Source organism: Nansenia antarctica (genome assembly GCF_963989245.1).
Source record: "Nansenia antarctica genome assembly, chromosome: 3".
NCBI lineage: Eukaryota > Metazoa > Chordata > Actinopteri > Argentiniformes > Microstomatidae > Nansenia > Nansenia antarctica.
The window spans coordinates 56,716,207-56,734,619 of record NC_137688.1 but is presented as its reverse complement, the minus strand read 5'-3'; the positions used below and the strand labels follow the sequence as shown (position 1 = coordinate 56,734,619).

General features: G+C 42.7%; 1 protein-coding gene across 1 annotated transcript; it reads left to right on the top strand.

The window, feature by feature from the left end:
- Positions 1–424: 424 nt before the first annotated feature.
- On the top strand, positions 425–1,700 carry LOC308152180 (heparan sulfate glucosamine 3-O-sulfotransferase 5; the record flags this gene model as incomplete). The annotated part of the gene is made up of 2 exons (XM_080525100.1): positions 425–531; positions 767–1,700. The coding sequence occupies 2 exons, from the start codon at positions 425–427 to the stop codon at positions 1,698–1,700; spliced, it is 1,041 nt and encodes a 346-aa protein (XP_080381226.1).
- Between the last annotated feature and the right edge of the window lie 16,713 nt (positions 1,701–18,413).

Here is an 18,413-nt window from a genome sequence, read left to right as displayed (position 1 = left end):
ATATATGGCAGAGGTTTTGCCTTGGATCAAAACATGTCAAAACACTGCTTTAATGAGCAGTATAATACATCACTGATAGAGGCTGCGTTCTACATTTACACTTGCAAAATGAAAATTATACCATCAGGTGCTCGCAGGGGGAGGCTGCCTGTCATACACTTGATCAAATCGGATCTCAGAGTTGGCAGAAATATTGAAATAAATAAAGGGTAGGTGGAAGTGGGGTGGCATGGAAAGCGGGCGTCTGCATTAATGGCACTGCAGCACTTTGCAGGCTCCTGTGAGTGTGGCTTAATCACTTGTAAGACTTGATTGAGTGTGTGTTAATAAACATTAGGCTGTCTCTCTCCTCACAGTGATTAGTGGTTTATGTGCTCTGCTCTCCGCAGGCTGAAGACGCAGTCCTGAAGATTGATGGAGGGCCATGCTATTCAAACAGCAGGCGTTGCTGAGACAGAAGCTCTTCGTGCTGGGCAGCCTTGCTATCGGGAGTCTCCTCTATCTAGTGGCCAGGGTTGGGAGCTTGGATAGGTGGGTGTTCACATAATGACCACATTGGTGTCACACCTTGTCACACATTGGTGCAATTTATTTTCACTAAAGCAGTCATGTTGAATTGTCCATGTTATATTCTGTCTACACTATCTACATGTATATGAACTTTTTTATGTAGCCTAATAAGATATGAACCATACAAAAAACTTTTGACAGTATACCCTAATGAAACTTGTAACAGTGCTTCTATTTTTGTTGTGTACTCATTCAGGCTGCAGCCTATTTGCCCTATTGAGAGCAGACTGGGTCCTCCGGGCCTGCCGGAGCAGATCCCTCTCAGAACCCTGCAGTATAAGCGCGGCCTGCTCCATGAGCTGCGCAAGGGCAATGCCTCCAAGGAGCAGATCCGCCTGCACAACCTGGTGCAGCAGCTGCCCCGGGCCATCATCATCGGGGTCCGCAAAGGGGGCACGCGTGCCCTGCTGGAGATGCTCAACCTGCACCCGGCTGTGGTCAAGGCCTCGCAGGAGATCCACTTCTTTGACAATGACCAGAACTACGCCCGGGGCATCGACTGGTACAGGGAGAAAATGCCCTTCTCCTTCCCCCACCAGATCACCATTGAGAAGAGCCCTGCCTACTTCATCACAGAAGAGGTGCCTGAGCGCATCTTCAAGATGAACTCCTCCATCAAGCTGTTGATCATTGTGCGTGAGCCCACCACAAGAGCTGTGTCAGACTACACACAGGTACTGGAGGGCAAGGAGCGCAAGAACAAGACCTACCACAAGTTTGAGAAGCTGGCCATCGATGCCAATACCTGTGAAGTGAACACCAAGTACAAGGCAGTACGGACCAGCATTTACACCAAGCACTTGGAGCGCTGGCTGAAGTACTTCCCTGTGGAACACTTTCACATAGTGGATGGGGACCGCCTCATTACGGACCCATTGCCTGAGCTGCAGCTGGTGGAGCGCTTCCTCAACCTACCGTCCAGGATCAGCCAGTATAATTTGTACTTCAACGCCACTAGGGGATTTTACTGCCTGCGATTTAACCTGGTCTTCAACAAGTGCCTGGCAGGCAGCAAGGGGCGCATCCACCCAGAGGTGGACCCCTCAGTGGTGGTGAAACTGAGGAGGTTCTTCCACCCATTCAATCAGAAGTTTTATCAGATCACTGGGAGGACATTCAACTGGCCCTGAGGAACTGAGATCTGATAACTTGTAAAACTTAAGTTGTTCTGTTGGTGTTTTCAAAATGTCAATTTCAACAATATTAAAGGATATTAAAAAGCACTTTGATTGAATTTAATACTTGTACATGAGAACGACAATGTGACCAAATATGTCATGGAATCAATGTTTGTTTGTTTATAAGTATGTGAAGGACTAAGGGAAATGGTTTGGGAGTTGTGTGATTGTAAAATGATTCAGTTTAAAGCATCTGACCTCTCTACATAACACTTCACTTGACTCGTCATGTTCCCATCATAAACTTAAGGACTCCAGTGTGAGATAGACACCATTTTGGCTTTTTGAGCACTGTCAACAGCACATTTTACAGATTTGTGGGCATACATGTAGTTATACTGTACGTATATGTGACAATGTTTGATAATAAAATAACGTTGAAAAATACATAGATTCTCATGTACCAATAAATGAGATGCAGAATTATTTATTTATTTAGGATTGTGTTATTTATTTTGTTATTTATTTCATTCCAAACATTGGATTGTCTGAAACTGGAGTTACTTTTATTTCCAATAACCATTGCTGTCATAAAGTACAGTCTCCCCTCTGTTTGGTTTATTATATATGATTTAACCTCAACCTACCATGAAGTGCTTGTATCCATAATATAACCCAAAGTATGTGGGGGGGCAGGAGATGCTCAAAATAGGGAACAACAGTTCACATGAAACTGAAGTTTGACTGAGATTATGTCATAAGACATCAAACATTTAAAATGTGTTATGTAAGGGATTTGTGTGGTAACTTTTTTCGTTTGACAGTATTTACATGGTTTGTCAATATTGTTGGCCAAAAAGCTATAGTAAAAAAAGTCCATTGTTAATTCTTGTCAAACCAACTGATGCTTATTCTACTACAAAATAACATATTTGTCTTATGTGCAAATAGCCACTCTGTATCATAAGTGTGTCGTTCTGTAACAAAAAAACCATTTAATTAAAATAACATTTAAACACTTGTCAGCTGAGTCTTTTATGGAATGGAATGGAATGGACTTTATTTGTCATTGCTACAGTACAGGTACCAAACAACGAAATTTAGGAGGGGTGGCTCCCCTGGTGTTAGGAAAGGGAGATTATATATATATTTTTTTTTTAGAAAAGGCATAAATGCATAAAATCACATGAAGCTAAGGAGCTGGTTTACATCAATAAAGGCTATGTACACAATCCACTGTACTATACTGCACAGATCAGTGGAGGCTCCTCCATAGAGGTGGAGGAGGCCTGGCCTCCCCAATAATTTGAGAGAAGAGAGAGAGATTTAAAAAAGCAATAATTATATTTTTTATTTTTTATTTTTTATTTATTTAACAGAAAAAATATTTTAAATTGTTTTATATTAATATTATTTATTTATATTATTTCCGTTTTGTTCATAAATATTTTCCATGGCTAAAACCCAATATTGCAATTGTAAAGCACCTACAGGCCAGAATCCCTATCCGTTTCTATTGAAGGAGGCCAGGCCTCCTGTCGAAAAGTCCAGGCCTCCTGTTGGAAAGTGGTTTCTCATAGAAGTCAATGTAATGCAATTTTTTTCATGGCAATATGTGATTGGCCCATCACTGAAAATGGGTGGGAACAGGAGGCCTCTCCTCCGTCGTAGTACCTTTTTTCCGCCACACGCGTGTATGAGTGCCGTTCTGCAGGATAAATATTAGAAATGAGTCCAGGGCTGAATGATTGACATTTTGTCAGGCAAAATAGATGTGAGAGAGGTACATGCAACAGGTGCTTGTGGTGGTGGCATGGGTCCGAATCCAGTGGGAGAGGAGGATGGAGTTCAACCTAGATGCAGGCCATGGGATGGGAAAGACAATCTAGTCGACTATTTGTTGTCCCAGCCATTCCATACTTTAGACCAGGGGTCGGCAATTAGGTTTGGCCTCGGGCCCAAAAAAAATGTAGCCACTAGATGGCGGGCCCGAACATAATCAAAGGATAATTTAAGTAATTGATTGTTTAAAAATGTGACACGTTCTAATGCTTTGACTTTTCTTTCGAGAAATGTACACATCGCTAGTCAACTAACACAGCTTGTTTTGTGAGCCTGCTAACAATGTAAAGTAGTGTTATAATTAACTAGGTAGCAGTCCAATCCATTTCGTTGCAGTATTAGGCTTGACTAGTGAGTTTGTGTTGTGATTCTCAACAACGTTGAAACGTAGTTTCACCCTTTTCCATAGTTTTGAATAATAAATGTGTGGACTGACGATGTATCGCAGCCTAACTTATTCTAATAATTATTTAACATACTTTTATTCTGAATGATTCCCCCCTCCTCCAGACAAGGTCACATTATTTATTATTGGATTGGTTGTTTGGTGCCAGGTGAAGTTAGCTAAACATTTAACCTGCTAACTAGCAAGAGAAACATAATGTCACTCTCCAAAGGTGTAAAGAGGAAAGTTGACGGTGAAAACAGGGCATTTAAAGAAGAATGGACAGCGAACTATACGTTCATCCTACCTGGTTTCATCAATGCAAAGCCGTTGTGTGAGACTCACATCTTCCCTGCTCACAATGTTCACTTTCTATACATGCGAGTCGTCCTTTTCCTCAATGAATGTGATAAAGACGCACGAGAGGAATCGATAGATGCATAAAAAATAAAAAAAACTGCCTGCGGATTAAAGTGACGTCAATATCACCAGATATCAAGCAAATAGTGACCGATGGGAGATGCCACTTTTCACATTAAGTGAGTACCAAGCCTATCGTTATTGTATTTAATAACCTAATTGTATTTTGTATATTTTGAATGAATGGCTTATGGCTCATTGTACTTATTATCCCTAATAGCGCGTTTGCTCTGTCGTTTCAGGAGCATAGGCCTACCACCACTTTTGCGCCGATTTTGTTGTCAATGTTTTTCAGAAAATTAAACAGAATTTGCTTTGTTACTGTTCATATGTGTGTTGCAGTCACATACGTAAACATTACGTTTGAATGATTTAATGAGCTGATGTTATTTTTTTTCAAACCACACACCGCATGTCGGCTATTTCAGCACCACGCCTTGTCCACCTGCTTATGATTCACTATGAGGGGTTCAGCGTCAGTGCGCTTCGGTGTACCCCGCTGCCTGATTGTCTGTCCCTGTGTCATTCACTCTCAACATGAATAAAAGTCCAATAAGCATTATTCAGGTGGTGGTAGATTCTCTATTCGGACATTATAGGCGCGGTGTGGGACTGTCGGTCCGATATTGTTTAAAAAAAAAAAAAGTGGATTCTCAAAATAATTTGCTGGGCCAAATATTATTGGTGACGGGCCAGCAATGGCCCACGGGCCGCCTATTGCCGACCCCTGCTTTAGACCATGCTGCAAAAGTGAAGATAAGATCTGCTGGCCGACCAACTCCAGAGGTAACGATGAGTCGCGTGACTCGAGCCAGGGGTAAGCAACAGAATGAATCTAAGTCCTGCAAGTTGAAATCCAGCAAGTTGGCTTGCTGATATAACTTTAATATTGGGACAAACCTGTGGAGTGGAGTCCTGGAGAGAGCATGCCGCCCCTCAGCTAAACCAGAGGTGAGTTGAACTAATCAGATGTCTCTACCAGTGTTACACCACTAGTTCTCAGTAGTAATAACACTCCATTGCATGTCTGTGTTTCTCAGCAGATGAAGCCAGCTGGAACCAGTACTGTCCTCACAACATTTAAACAAATAAATATTTATATTATATTGAATAAAACTACATTTGATAAAGAAACTGTTACGTATCTTTTTTATATGCTAAACGTGATTAAATTGATGATTACATGTTGAAGCTGTAGAAGAAGAAGAATGAAAAATGTAGGCTAAAAATTGTTTTTTAACCACATAATTATCAAATTCCTGCCTTTGACACATGTTCACTGGGCATTTATATTACATCCAAATGTCATTTCTCAACTTAATTATCAGGCAGGCTCATAGACTTACAGCAATGTCATTTCTTCAGGCAGGCACATAGGCTAAGCTCTGCATAATGAATTCCATCAATCAGAACTTTCTGATTGTAGCTTACACTCCAAATAGTATCTATGCCTTTGGCCAGCACAAAGACAGATAAGAAGAACAGGGAACATTCCATTGCGAGTGAAGCGAGCAAGCGGAAAAAAAGTTGGCCTCCTCAATTCTGGAAGTCACCAGCCTCCACTGGCACAGATAGTCAACTAGGGTTGTCATATTGCACAAAGAGTATTTTTGTCACAGTTTGCAGGCTTGAAAATGTACATGTTTGTGCCTCAGCACTAGCTGCCATACAATCCGTCCGGACTGTCCTGGGCCCAGAACTTAGGCCTTTTCTGTGTTCAGGGCCTTGACGGCCCTGTGGTAGAAGCAGTCCTTCAGTCTGTTTGTCTTAGCGGCCGGGGTCCTGTACCTCCTGTTCGAGGGCAGCTTGACAAAGTGTACGTGCCCAGGGTGGGTCGGGTCCCTGGAGATCTTGGAGGCCCTCCTGAGACAGCGTGTGTTGTACAGCTCCTCCAGAGAGGGGAGGGGGGCGCCGGTGATCTTCTGTGCTGTTCTCACGACTCTCTGTAGCGCGTTTCTCTCCGCTGTTGTGCAGCTGTGGAACCAGTTGGAGATGCCAAAGGTGAGGATGCTCTCCACTGCGCCGTGGTAGAAGGCCACCAGTATCTCCTGCTTGTCATATTTTGACGCGTCCAGACGTTAGTTTTTTATGGAAGGCCATGCTCACAAAAAACGGCACGTCTCCACACGTGATATTTTGACGCCTCTAGGCGTCAATTCCACACGTCGATTTTTAACGTGTCTACGTAGACACGTCGATTTCAACGGGCTGTTCCATTCTACTGATGTCTGGGTGTTTCCATTCTACTGATGTCTGGGTGTTAGAAAGGAAGCCTTTTGTGGTTTAAAGGCAGTTGGCAAACAGCTTTTAGGTGCATTACCAGTTAACTTTATAATAGTTACCTTTAGAACGATGATGCTGTTTAAACAACAAAAGAAGAAGAAGCAACGAGGACTGGTAACATTACAAGCAGACATAGATTTCGAAATCTATGTATGTTTGTAATGTTACCAGTCCTACCACTAGGCGTCACTATGCCATATATAATGTATATTCTCATGTATATACACATATAATTTTGCTTTTACTTTAGATTAAAGGAGAGATAGATAATACATAGAGAATTGTATGAGAAAAACAATGGTCCAAACAAATAAAGATTTGAAAAATGATGATAACCATCTTATTGTCTTAGTTTAATGTCATTTCAATACTGCTTCAATACTAACGTTGAAATTACAGTCTTAAAACAATAAGTACATCGAAAACATATACACAGAGCATGTATGTTTACACATGTAAGACAAAGAAAAGAAAATTCGATTTTTCTATTGTCCCCTATTTCCTGGGGCTCATATAGATTTGACTAATTAGTAGATTAGATTAGATCAGCAAATGTCTGTCCAGCGATTGATATGAAGGGGTGAAAAGTAGGGGAGGATGACATTGAAAGACAACATTATGGCCCATTGGCATATGAACATCTAAGCAATATCACACGAGAGGGAGTGCTGTTATACTTAATATCAGCACGGCTGTGATAGGTACGAGGCCGCAGTTCTACAGCGCCATTTATTACTTAACAGTAATAAGCGAGAACAGATTATGATTTGTTTGTTTATTTAATAATTTATTTTGGCAAGGGGACATCACTTTGCTTGACATTTTGGTATCAACTAAGGTAAACAAACTCATAGTCATGTTACATGGTGGCGGATGTTCAGTGCAAAACAAATTTGGTCTTGCCTGAGTAATACACATTCTGATATCTTATCCCCTTTCTCTTATCTTATCCCCTGACTCTTAGTAACAACAACAAGGTACACGGTTCATTTATTGGCATTCTATAACACAGGGATGCACAATGAGATGCAAGATATAGTCCTTACAGTCCCAGTAGGTCTCAGGTCCTTACAGTCCCAGTAGGTCTCAGGCCTTACAGCCCCAGTAGGTCTCAGGTGTGTGTGTGTGTGTGTGTGTGTGTGTGTGTGTGTGTGTGTGTGTGTGTGTGTGTGTGTGTGTGGGTGGGTGGGTGTGGGTGTGTGTGGGTGTGTGTGTGTGTGTGTGTGTGTGTGTGTGTGTGTGTGTGTCCGTGCTCCGTTCTACATCAGCACCAGACAACAACATAGTGCAAAGAAATAATATTTTAAATAAAAAAAGAAAATACAAAATGAGATAGTGTGCAATATTGGCAGTGGCTAGCTAGGCTAGTGGCCAGAGTTCAGTAGTCTGATAGCTTGATGGAAGAAGCTGTCTGAGCCTACAGCCCCAGTAGGTCTCAGGTCCTTACAGCCCCAGCAGGTCTCTCAGGTCCTCTGACCAGGGTTTGCTGGTTGTCTCCCGTGCCAGACTGAAGACCCAGGGTGATAGAGCATTCAGACAGACAGACAGACAGACAGACAGACAAACAGACAGACCCAGGGTGATAGAGCATTACAAACCGTGGCTCCCAAACTCTTTGTGACTTTGTGACCCTTGGTCTGGGAAAGGTGCTGTCCAAATACATTTTACTTACTTACTTACTTACTTACTTACTTACTTCTGTATCTCTTGCCAGATTGCAGCAGGGTGAACACCCTGTTGCTGGGGTTGGTATTGTCGATAGCAGTGCACACTGAGGTCATTTAATTTTTCAATAAATATAGGCTATATGGGATGAAAACATAGAAAATGGAATGTACATTTATTTTGAACATTGTTGTGTGACAGTGCTGTGGTTTTTGTAGGCTTGGGACACTGGGTCTCTACAGATTGTTTCTCTATGATAAAGTGTGGGCTATTGCACAACAAACATGACACAATTGGTTATGGAAGGCAAACCTAGGCCACCAACCCCCTCTGTCAGGGGTTCATTTTACTACTTCCTCATCGTCCGACATTGCTAGTCTCACACATTCACTAAATGTGCGGTTGCAATTCGAAAGAAAAGCCCGCAATGCCATCCTCACGTAGTTGGTCTGCTTGTGAAACTTTACTCCCCCGCGAGAAGTTTTCAAATCGGCAATGCCATCCTCACAAAGTTGGTCTGCTTGTGAAACTTTACTCCCCCGCGAGAAGTTTTCAAATCGGCTCGCCTGCAGGGTGTGGCCTTCCATACGTAGCGAAACGTACCCCCTACGCTGTTGTCGACAGCAATGACGCGACACTCCTCATTAATATGTATGAGTGCCTTGATTCAAGGTCCCTCATTGGCTATGATACGCGAGTCCATTTTAGCGGAGCGGGCGTTCCATAGTTTTTTACGTGTGGACGCGTTATAGCCAATGAGGGACCTTGAATCAAGGAAGTCATACATATTAATGAGGAGGGTCGCCATTCATCAGAGCAATTGCGCGTCATCTCCCTGTCATCAGAACGAGCACGCCCCTTTTTGGGTGATAGAAGAGTAGAAGTTTGACTGGCGGTCAATGGGAATTTCTGGTCTTTGCAACTTTAATCCGATACAATAAAAAAAACGCATTGCTTTTTAGATATTAGATGCACAAATCCGATGGCCAGTTAGGCAAACTATTATATAGTGTGGTTTCCGATCAATGATCGACGTCGTTATATGGAGAAAAGTAATGAAATAGGCAGTGTGTCCTTTCAGTCTGCCTCCAGAGCAGTCATACGTCATCTCCCTGTCATCAGGACGATCACGTCCCCTGTTGTGTGCGAGAAGTGTAGAAGTTTGACTGGCGGTCAATGGGAATTTGTGGTCTTTGCTTTAATCCGATAAAAAAAGAAAGCCATATTGCTTTTTAGATATTAGGATCGCAAATCCGATGGCCAATCAGGCAAACAATTATATAGTGTCGTTGCCGATCAATGATCGACGTCGTTATATGGAGAAAATTTATTAAATAGGCAACGTGTGTCCTTTCAGTCTGCCTCCATCCATGTGGATGAACGACCCGACCCAATGGCCTGTGTCATATCCTGACATATACAATTACCTTATTGAATCTCCAGGTAATGCATTTCTGACATCTTTCACTTTTGCTGTCGTTAAGATTGTATTTTTCTGTTTTGGTAGTCTGTACAATGTGACACTTGCCCTCCTCCACCGGCCCTAGTTTAGGACCTAGCTTGCTATTCATTATTTTGAGGATAACTCATAGCTAGATCGCTATAACGTCTTTATATATATATATATATATATATATACACATGTATACATACATATACTATATATACCATACAGGCTAAATACTGATTAACAGTTCATCACTTTGGCAAATGCATCATCTATGCCCATTGAACAGATTTATTAATGATCCTATCTTAAGAAAACTAATGTAACACTCTCATCTAGGGATTTACACGGCAAGTCAAATGAAGAACTACAAATCCCTGGAAGCACATAAGTTCTTCACCAGTGGCTGGGTGGATGTGGTACTGCACCACAAACCCTCTGCTGACATCACCGTTTTCAAGACCCAGGTCAAGCCATCATGGAGGGTCACTGATAAATCCCACAGCACTTGGGTTGCTGCTAAGAGTACTGGAGAGGTTAAAGCAGCTCACTGTGATTGCATGGCAGGGTAAGCTGACTGCATAACATAACAGTTTTAATCTCAATGCCATATCAAATTCTTTCAGAAGAAAATAAATGCTCTTCTATTTTATTCTAGACTGGGAGAAAGTTTTTCCCACGTCGGGGCACTTCTTTTTAAGTTAGAGGCATCTGTCCGCCTTGGCTACACAAGGACGGCACCAACCAGCATCGCCTGTGCCTGGAATAAAGTCTGTACCAAAAAGGTGGAGGCAGACATGGTGAAGGACATTAAATTCTACACAGACAAGGCAAAAAGAAAGAGGGATGTTGGAAAAAAGTGTGGGGTAGTTCCGAAGGCAAAAGAACAACATCAAAAACAGTTCCTTGATATGTTGTCTGCCACTGGAGCACTGCCCGTTGGTCTCGGCACTTTTAATGGGTATGCGGACTCTTTCAAGCCAATGCCATGGTATGAAAATCTGTTAGGGTTTTCTGATGACCAAGTACTGGCAATAGAGGAAGAAACTAAAGACCAGGCAGAATGTTCAACTTGGCACCTGCAAAGAGCTGGGAGGGTGACAGGCACATCCGCGCACAGGGTACTACACACACCTCTTGAGAAACCCTCAAAATCACTTCTGAGAGATATTGTGCAGAAAGGGTCTCTGAATGAATGAATGGACTTTATTGTCATTGCTACTGTACAGGTACCAAACAACGAAATTTAGGAGGGGTGGCTCCCCTGGTGTTAGGAAAGGGGAAAAAAAAAACTTTTTAAAAAATCACAAGAAGGGAAGGAGCTGGTTTACATAAATAAAGGCTATGTACACTATCCACTGTACTATACTGTACAGATAGACGACTAGGGTTGTCATATTGCACAAATAGTATTATTTCACATTTGTTTAAAGTGTCACAGTTTGCTGTGAAACTGTCAAACTATGCCTGCAAAACCGTCTGACAACTCCAGGCATAGTTTGGGGTAGGGAACATGAAAAGGAGGCCATCGAAACATATAAGTATGCCCTAGGCCTAACAACAACATTCACAGCACAAACTGCAATCACCTTATCGAGTGAGGTATATACATCCCACAAGAGCCTCAAGATTGGGAGGGCAGGCTTCTGAGTGTGCAAAGAGAAGCCCTACATTGGTGTAAGCTGTGATGCATACATATCATGTGATTGCTGTGGGAAAGGAGTGGTTGAGCCAAAGTGTCCCTTGAAATGGGCCAGTGATATTTCACCTGATCACTGGCCCACAGACAAGACAGGACATCTGGACACTTTGTTGTCGCTGAGGACCAACCACAGCTACTACACCCAGGTAATACAATACATAACACTTCACAAGGAATTTCATTTTCTGTGTTTGTGGCAGTTTTGGTGATTGTAGGGTGGTAGAGCTATGCTGTCCTTTTATTTTACAGATGCAGATGCAGATGTATGTGTGCAAAACAACCTATGCAGACTTCATCACCTGGACCCCGAAGCAAACGGTCATCTTCCGTGTCCATCAAGATGAAGATTTTATTTGTAAGGCAGTGGACACCATCAGCCGTTTTTGGGCCAGGCACATCTACCCTCAGCTGGCAGGAACCTCAGTCACAGAAAGAGAGCTGGAGCTTCAGGTACGACACACTTTGTTCAGAGACTGCAAATACATTGTCTGTCATGTAATATATGTAACATATGCCATACAAATATAGGTAAACCCAACACAATTAATCACAAATGATTTATTTGTAATTTCAGGAGATTGAGGTGGAGTCCACAGACAGTGCTGTCCCAGACACAGAACAAGAGCTTCAGGTAAAATACACACAATTTAAAACACTGCAATATGGAAAATACATCAATAATTAACATTTACAAATGTAACAATTTCTGATTATTATGAGGGGCATGCCAACAGAATTTATCACCAATGATGTGTTTGCAATCTCAGGAGATTGAGGTGGAGTCCACAGACTGTGCAGTCCCAGAAACAGAGCAGGAACTTCTGGTAGAACATACAGCATTCAAACACTGCATTGCAGCCATATGGAAATGCTTTTATAGTTCATATCTGTTTATATAGCATTTGCTACCATTTGCTGTTATGAGTTCATGAGGTTCATGGAAACATAATTAATCAAAAATGATTTATTTACATTCACAGGAGACTATGGTGGAGTCCACAGTCAGTGCAGGGTGGAGAGCAGTGCAGTAAGGTAGATTTTGGAAGATGAGGGAGCAAATAGTTGTCAAAAGACTGACTATGATGTGATTTACAGTAAATGTGACCTAAGCACCAGACACATTACGGTGTATGTTAAGTTGTAAGATTGTTCATATGAGCTCAAACAGAAAAGAGAGCAGGACTGATTAACTGGCTATACATCCCCCTGTCTGTTTTTATTTAACACAATGCTACCTGACATGTTGACCAAGGCAGCGCACACGTGTACTATCTTGTCAATTGTAGCTATCCCTGTTCTCAATCTCATCCCGCAGGGACTTCACGAAGCAAAAAGGAAGCGGCCCACCCAGGATTTGGAATCTGCACTTCAGGACGCCAATCACACGTTCTGTAAAATACCAATAAGTCTTTTGATAATCTTTTTAGGAAAAACTAATCATAACTTTACCCATGTTCTCAGTATTTGTCATAGCACTGTTATACAAATGGCTACAGTCATACGTTGTGCTGTGTTGTTGAATATTGGCAGGAGTTTCAATGAAATTGTTAATAATTTATAAATAAATATATATACTTGCCAATGTGTGAATGAGAGGCCATTGTAAACCTAGCTACAGGCTAAAGCTACAAGCTACAAGCTTTAACATTAAATTGGGATTTCCTTGGCTTTTCAGTTTGTTTTATATTCCCTATATATATATGTTATATATTTTCCTTTCAATGCAGCATCAACATTCACTACTTTGACTTTTAACATTATAACTGTTGACTTCATTTAACATCATTAACTAACCTGTGATGAAGTGTTTGCCACAGACATACACGTATTGACTGGAAGGGTCCCACTGCTGACCACCTTCATCCTCTCTGCGGATGGCCTGAAGCCACAGATCTCTTCTTTTACTGTCCTTTGCTTTTTGGGGAAGTAAAGAAAATCGTAAATCTGGATTTTTTTTTTATTGTTTGCCGTGCAAAACACTACGCAGCAAGCCTTAGGCATGGTGACACTACATTTTCCAATAAGGCGCCAACAGTTTTAAGCGGTCGCGTGATCGTTCTGGTGACAGAGTGATGACCTAAGACTGCTCTGATGAATCAATGAATGAATGAATGAATGAATGATGAATGATGAATGAATGAATGGTCTTTATTGTCATTGCTATAGTACAGGTACCAAACAACGAAATTTGGGAGGGGTGGCTCCCCTGGTGCTAGGAAAGAAAAAAAAAACTAAAAAAACAAGAAGGGAAAGGAGCTGGTTTACATAAATAAAGGCTATGTACACTATCAACCCCTATTTCATTAATGTTCTCCATATAACGACGTCGATCATTGATCGGCAACGACACTATATAATAGTTTGCCTAACTGGCCATCGGATTTGGGCTCCTAATATCTAAAAAGCAATACGGCTTTCTTATTTTATCGGATTAAAGCAAAGACCACAAATTCCCATTGACCGCCAGTCAAACTTCTACACTTCTCGCACCCAACAGGGGACGTGATCGTCCTGATGACAGGGAGATGACGTATGACTGCTCTGGAGGCAGACTGAATATGGCAAGCCGTTTTAACATTTATTAGCTACAATGGTTATTCATTACTGATATCTGCAACATCATTTCACTTCAATTTTGACTAGTCAAAACTGAATTACAGATATCTCTAACTGTCGTTTTGACTAGTCAGAATGACGTTATAGATATCTTGAATACAAATTTAGACTAGTAAAAATCGAATTACGACTAGTCAAATTTAGCTAATAAATGTTAAAACGGCTTGCCATAAGCACTCCCTCTCGTGTGATATTGCTTAAATGTTCATATGCCAATGGGCCATGAATGTTGTCTTTCAACATGTCATCCTCCCCTAAATGTCGCCCATTCATATCAGTCGCTGGACTGAAATGTACTGATCTAATCTAATCTACTAGCCTAATCTGTAACATCTATATGAGCCCCAGGAAGTAGGGGACAATAGAATCTATTAGAAAAATCTAATTGTCTTTTCCTCTGAAGAAATATTGTGATACATATGGGCATACAGCATTATAGGGTGTCCAGTCCACCCACTGGTAATAGAACGTGCGAAACCGGGGTTTTGCCAGGGTTGCGCTACTTAATCACCATTAAAAAAATACATGTTTGGAAGATTTTGTCTTGTGTAAACATACATGTTCTGTGTACATGTTTTCGATGTACTTATTGTTTTAAGACTGTAATTTCAACGATACCGTTGCTATTCACTACCGCTTTCAGCAGCGCCGTTCTAATAGCAGTGCCCACTTGTTAGGTCGAGATTCTATTGAGATCAATCCCAGTCCCGAAGAAAAGCACGGTGAGCTGCCTAAACGACTACCGCCCGGTGGCACTCACACCAATCATCATGAAGTGCTTCGAGAAACTAGTCCGGGCCCACATACTCACACACCTCCCGCCCAACCTGGATCCATACCAGTTCGCCTACAGAGCTCACAGGTCCACAGAGGACGCCATCGCGACGACTCTCCACGCCACTCTATCCCACCTGGAGAGGGGAAACAGCTACGCGAGACTGCTCTTCGTGGACTTCAGCTCCGCCTTCAACACCATCCTTCCAGACAGGCTAGTGACCAAACTACTAGACCTGGGTCTATCACACTCTATATGTGCGTGGATCAAGGACTTCCTGACCGACCGCCCCCAGAGGGTGCGGGTGGGCCCCCACACCTCCACAGCCCTCAGCCTCAGCACTGGGTCCCCCCAGGGCTGCGTGCTAAGCCCCATCCTCTACAACCTCTACACCCACGACTTCACCCCCGTCCACCCCAGCAACTACATCGTAAAGTTTGCAGACGACACCACCGTGGTGGGATGTATCTCGGGGGGGGGACGAGGCGGCGTACAGGGATGAGGTAGAGCAACTGAGCAAGCTGTGCAAGGTTAACAACCTGCTGCTGAACAAGTCAAAGACCCAGGAATTCATCGTAGACTTCAGGAGGAAAAAGTCCGAGATCCAGCCCCTGCTCATCGACGGAGAGAGCGTGGAGAGAGTCTCAACCCTCCGATTCCTGGGACATCACATGCGGGATGACCTGACCTGGAAGGACAACACAAAAGGCACCATCAAGAGGGCACAACAGCGGCTATACACCCTGAGATGCCTCAGGAAAGAACACAACAAGCAGGAGATACTGGTGGCCTTCTACCGCGGCGCAGTGGAGAGCATCCTCACCTACGGCATCTGCAACTGGTTCTACAGCTGCACAACAGCGGAGAGAAATGCGCTACAGAGAGTCGTGAGAACAGCACAGAAGATCACCGGCGCCCCCCTCCCCTCTCTGGAAGAGCTGTACAACACACGCTGTCTCAGGAAGGCCTCCAAGATCTCCAGGGACCCGACCCACCCTGGGCACGTACACTTTATCAGGCTGCCCTCGAAAAGGAGGTACAGGACCCCGGCCGCTAAGACAAACAGACTGAAGAACTGCTTCTACCACAGGGCCGTCAAGGCCCTGAACACAGCAAAGGCCTAAGTTCTGGGCCCAGGACAGTCTGGACGGATTGTATGGCAGCTAGTGCTGAGGCACAAACATGTACATTTCAAGCCTGCAAACTGTGACACTTTAAATAACGTGAAAAAATACTTTTGTGCAATATGACAACCCTAGTTGACTATCTGTGCAGTATAGTACAGTGGATTGTGTACATAGCCTTTATTTATGTAAACCAGCTCCTTACCTTCGTGTGATTTTATTCTTTTTCTAAAAGTTTTTTTTTTTCCCTTTCCTAACACCAGGGGAGCCACCCCTCCTAAATTTCGTTGTTTGGTACCTGTACTGTAGCAATGACAATAAAGTCCATTCATTCATTCAATTCCAGTAATTGGCATGGAAAGAGGTAAACCGTGATAACTTTTGAACCATACATGATAGAACCATGGGGTTTGGACCATTGTTTCTCATACAATTCTCTATGTCATTCCTTTTAATCTAAAGTGAAAGCAAAATTATATGTGTGAACACCCTACATTACACATGGCATAGTGACGCCTAGTGGTAGGACTGGTAACATTACAAACAGACATAGATTTCGAAAGACAATCGTTTCGAAATCTTCGAGCAATCGAATGTTCTTGTAATGTTACCAGTCCTCGTTGCTTCTTCTTCTTTTGTTGTTTAAACAGCGTTATCGTTATAAAGTTAACTATTATAAAGTTAACTGGTAATGCACGTAAAAGCTGTTTGCCATCTAACACCCAGACAGCAGTAGAATGGAACAGCCCGTTGGCTATGACAGGCTATGACAGGCAACACGGCAAACATCTACGTGTGGACACGTCAAAAATCACGTAGACACGGCAAAAATTGAGCGTGGTTATTGCGCTTATGGCCTTCAAATATCCCGTCTGGACGCGTTCAAATATCCCGTCTGGACGCACATAATAGCACGTGTGGACGCGTCAAAATACGACGTGTTAACGCAAGATTTCTGAGACGGTATTTGCGCTTATGGCCTTCCATATATCCATGGTGCCCCGCAGTTGCGCCTCCCAGGGTTCCTGCTCATGTAGGGGTAGAAGGTAATGAAGATGCGGATATATTAGCTAAGCAGTCACTTAAATCAGAATCAATAGAAATGGATATTCCACTTAGTAAAGCTGAGGTAAAATCAATCATTAAAAAACACATGCAGGAACTATGGCAAGAAAACTGGAACAGAAATGAAACAGGAAGGCATTTGTTTAACATTCAAAAGAAAGTCGGAATAGGAAGTAGGATGGGCAGGAACCGGAAAGAAGAGACAGTGATATCCCGGCTCAGGATAGGTCATACTGGGTTGAATGACACACTTTACAGAATAGGAAAACACCCAAACGGCATTTGTGCACACTGCAATAACCCGGAATCTGTTCAGCATGTGCTGCTGGAATGTGGAAAATATGAAGAACAGAGAAAGCTCCTGAAAGCAGCAATTCAGAAAGTTAAGTTAAGGTTTACTGTAGGGAACTTACTTGGAAACACAGATAAAGTAAATAACCAGGTAATTAAATATCTGAAAGAAACAGGATTGATAGGTAGGATTTAACCCTACCCCTCCCCACCATTTTGTTTATTTCTTTCATTTACAATTTTCCCCCTACCCCTCCCCACCATTTTGTTTATTTATTTCATTTACAATTTTCCCCCTGTCAAGCTAACGTTCCACACAGTCCGGTAGGGGGTGGTAATGCGCCACACAGTCCAGTAGGTGGCGGTAATGCACCTTAAGCTGGTTGCCAACCGCCAATCAAATAAAAAGAAGAAGAAGAAGAAGTTGCGCCTGGCGCGCCAGAGCCGGTGGTGCTGGTGGGTCGGCGGGGATCATGGCTGCCCCCATGGTCCTCGGTCGAAATATTCGCACCCTGATCGTATTGTTTGTCTGATTATTTGAGACCAGTCTCACCAGAGAGTTAGAATGAGGAACTAATTTGGAAAGGTCAACGCTGCACGTTCATGGAGTAAATAAGCCGACTTGTCTTTACGGGATTCATTTGGATCGTAAATGCGGAACGTTGATGGAATACCCCCGCGACATCGTTCCCTGTAGAACATGTTATTGTGTTGGACAAAGTGCGTAGACAGTGCTGAGACTGAAGACAAGAGTATGTGAGAAGTCGTGTGTTTGTGTTTGTGTTTGCTAGCCCAGCTGGATGGCGAGACGTGCTGCCACATGCTTGCTTGCTGGGAGTAGCGAGTTACATGCTATAGCCAAATATGTTAGTTTGTTAACTATGAAGTGAGTTACATGCCATAGCCAAACATGTTAGTTTGTTAACTATGAAGTGAGTTACATGCCATAGCCAAACATGTTAGTTTGTTAACTATGAAGTGAGTTACATGCCATAGCCAAACATGTTAGTTTGTTAACTATGAAGTGAGTTACATGCCATAGCCAAACATGTAAGTTTGTTAACTATGAAGTGAGTTACATGCCATAGCCAAACATGTTAGTTTGTTAAC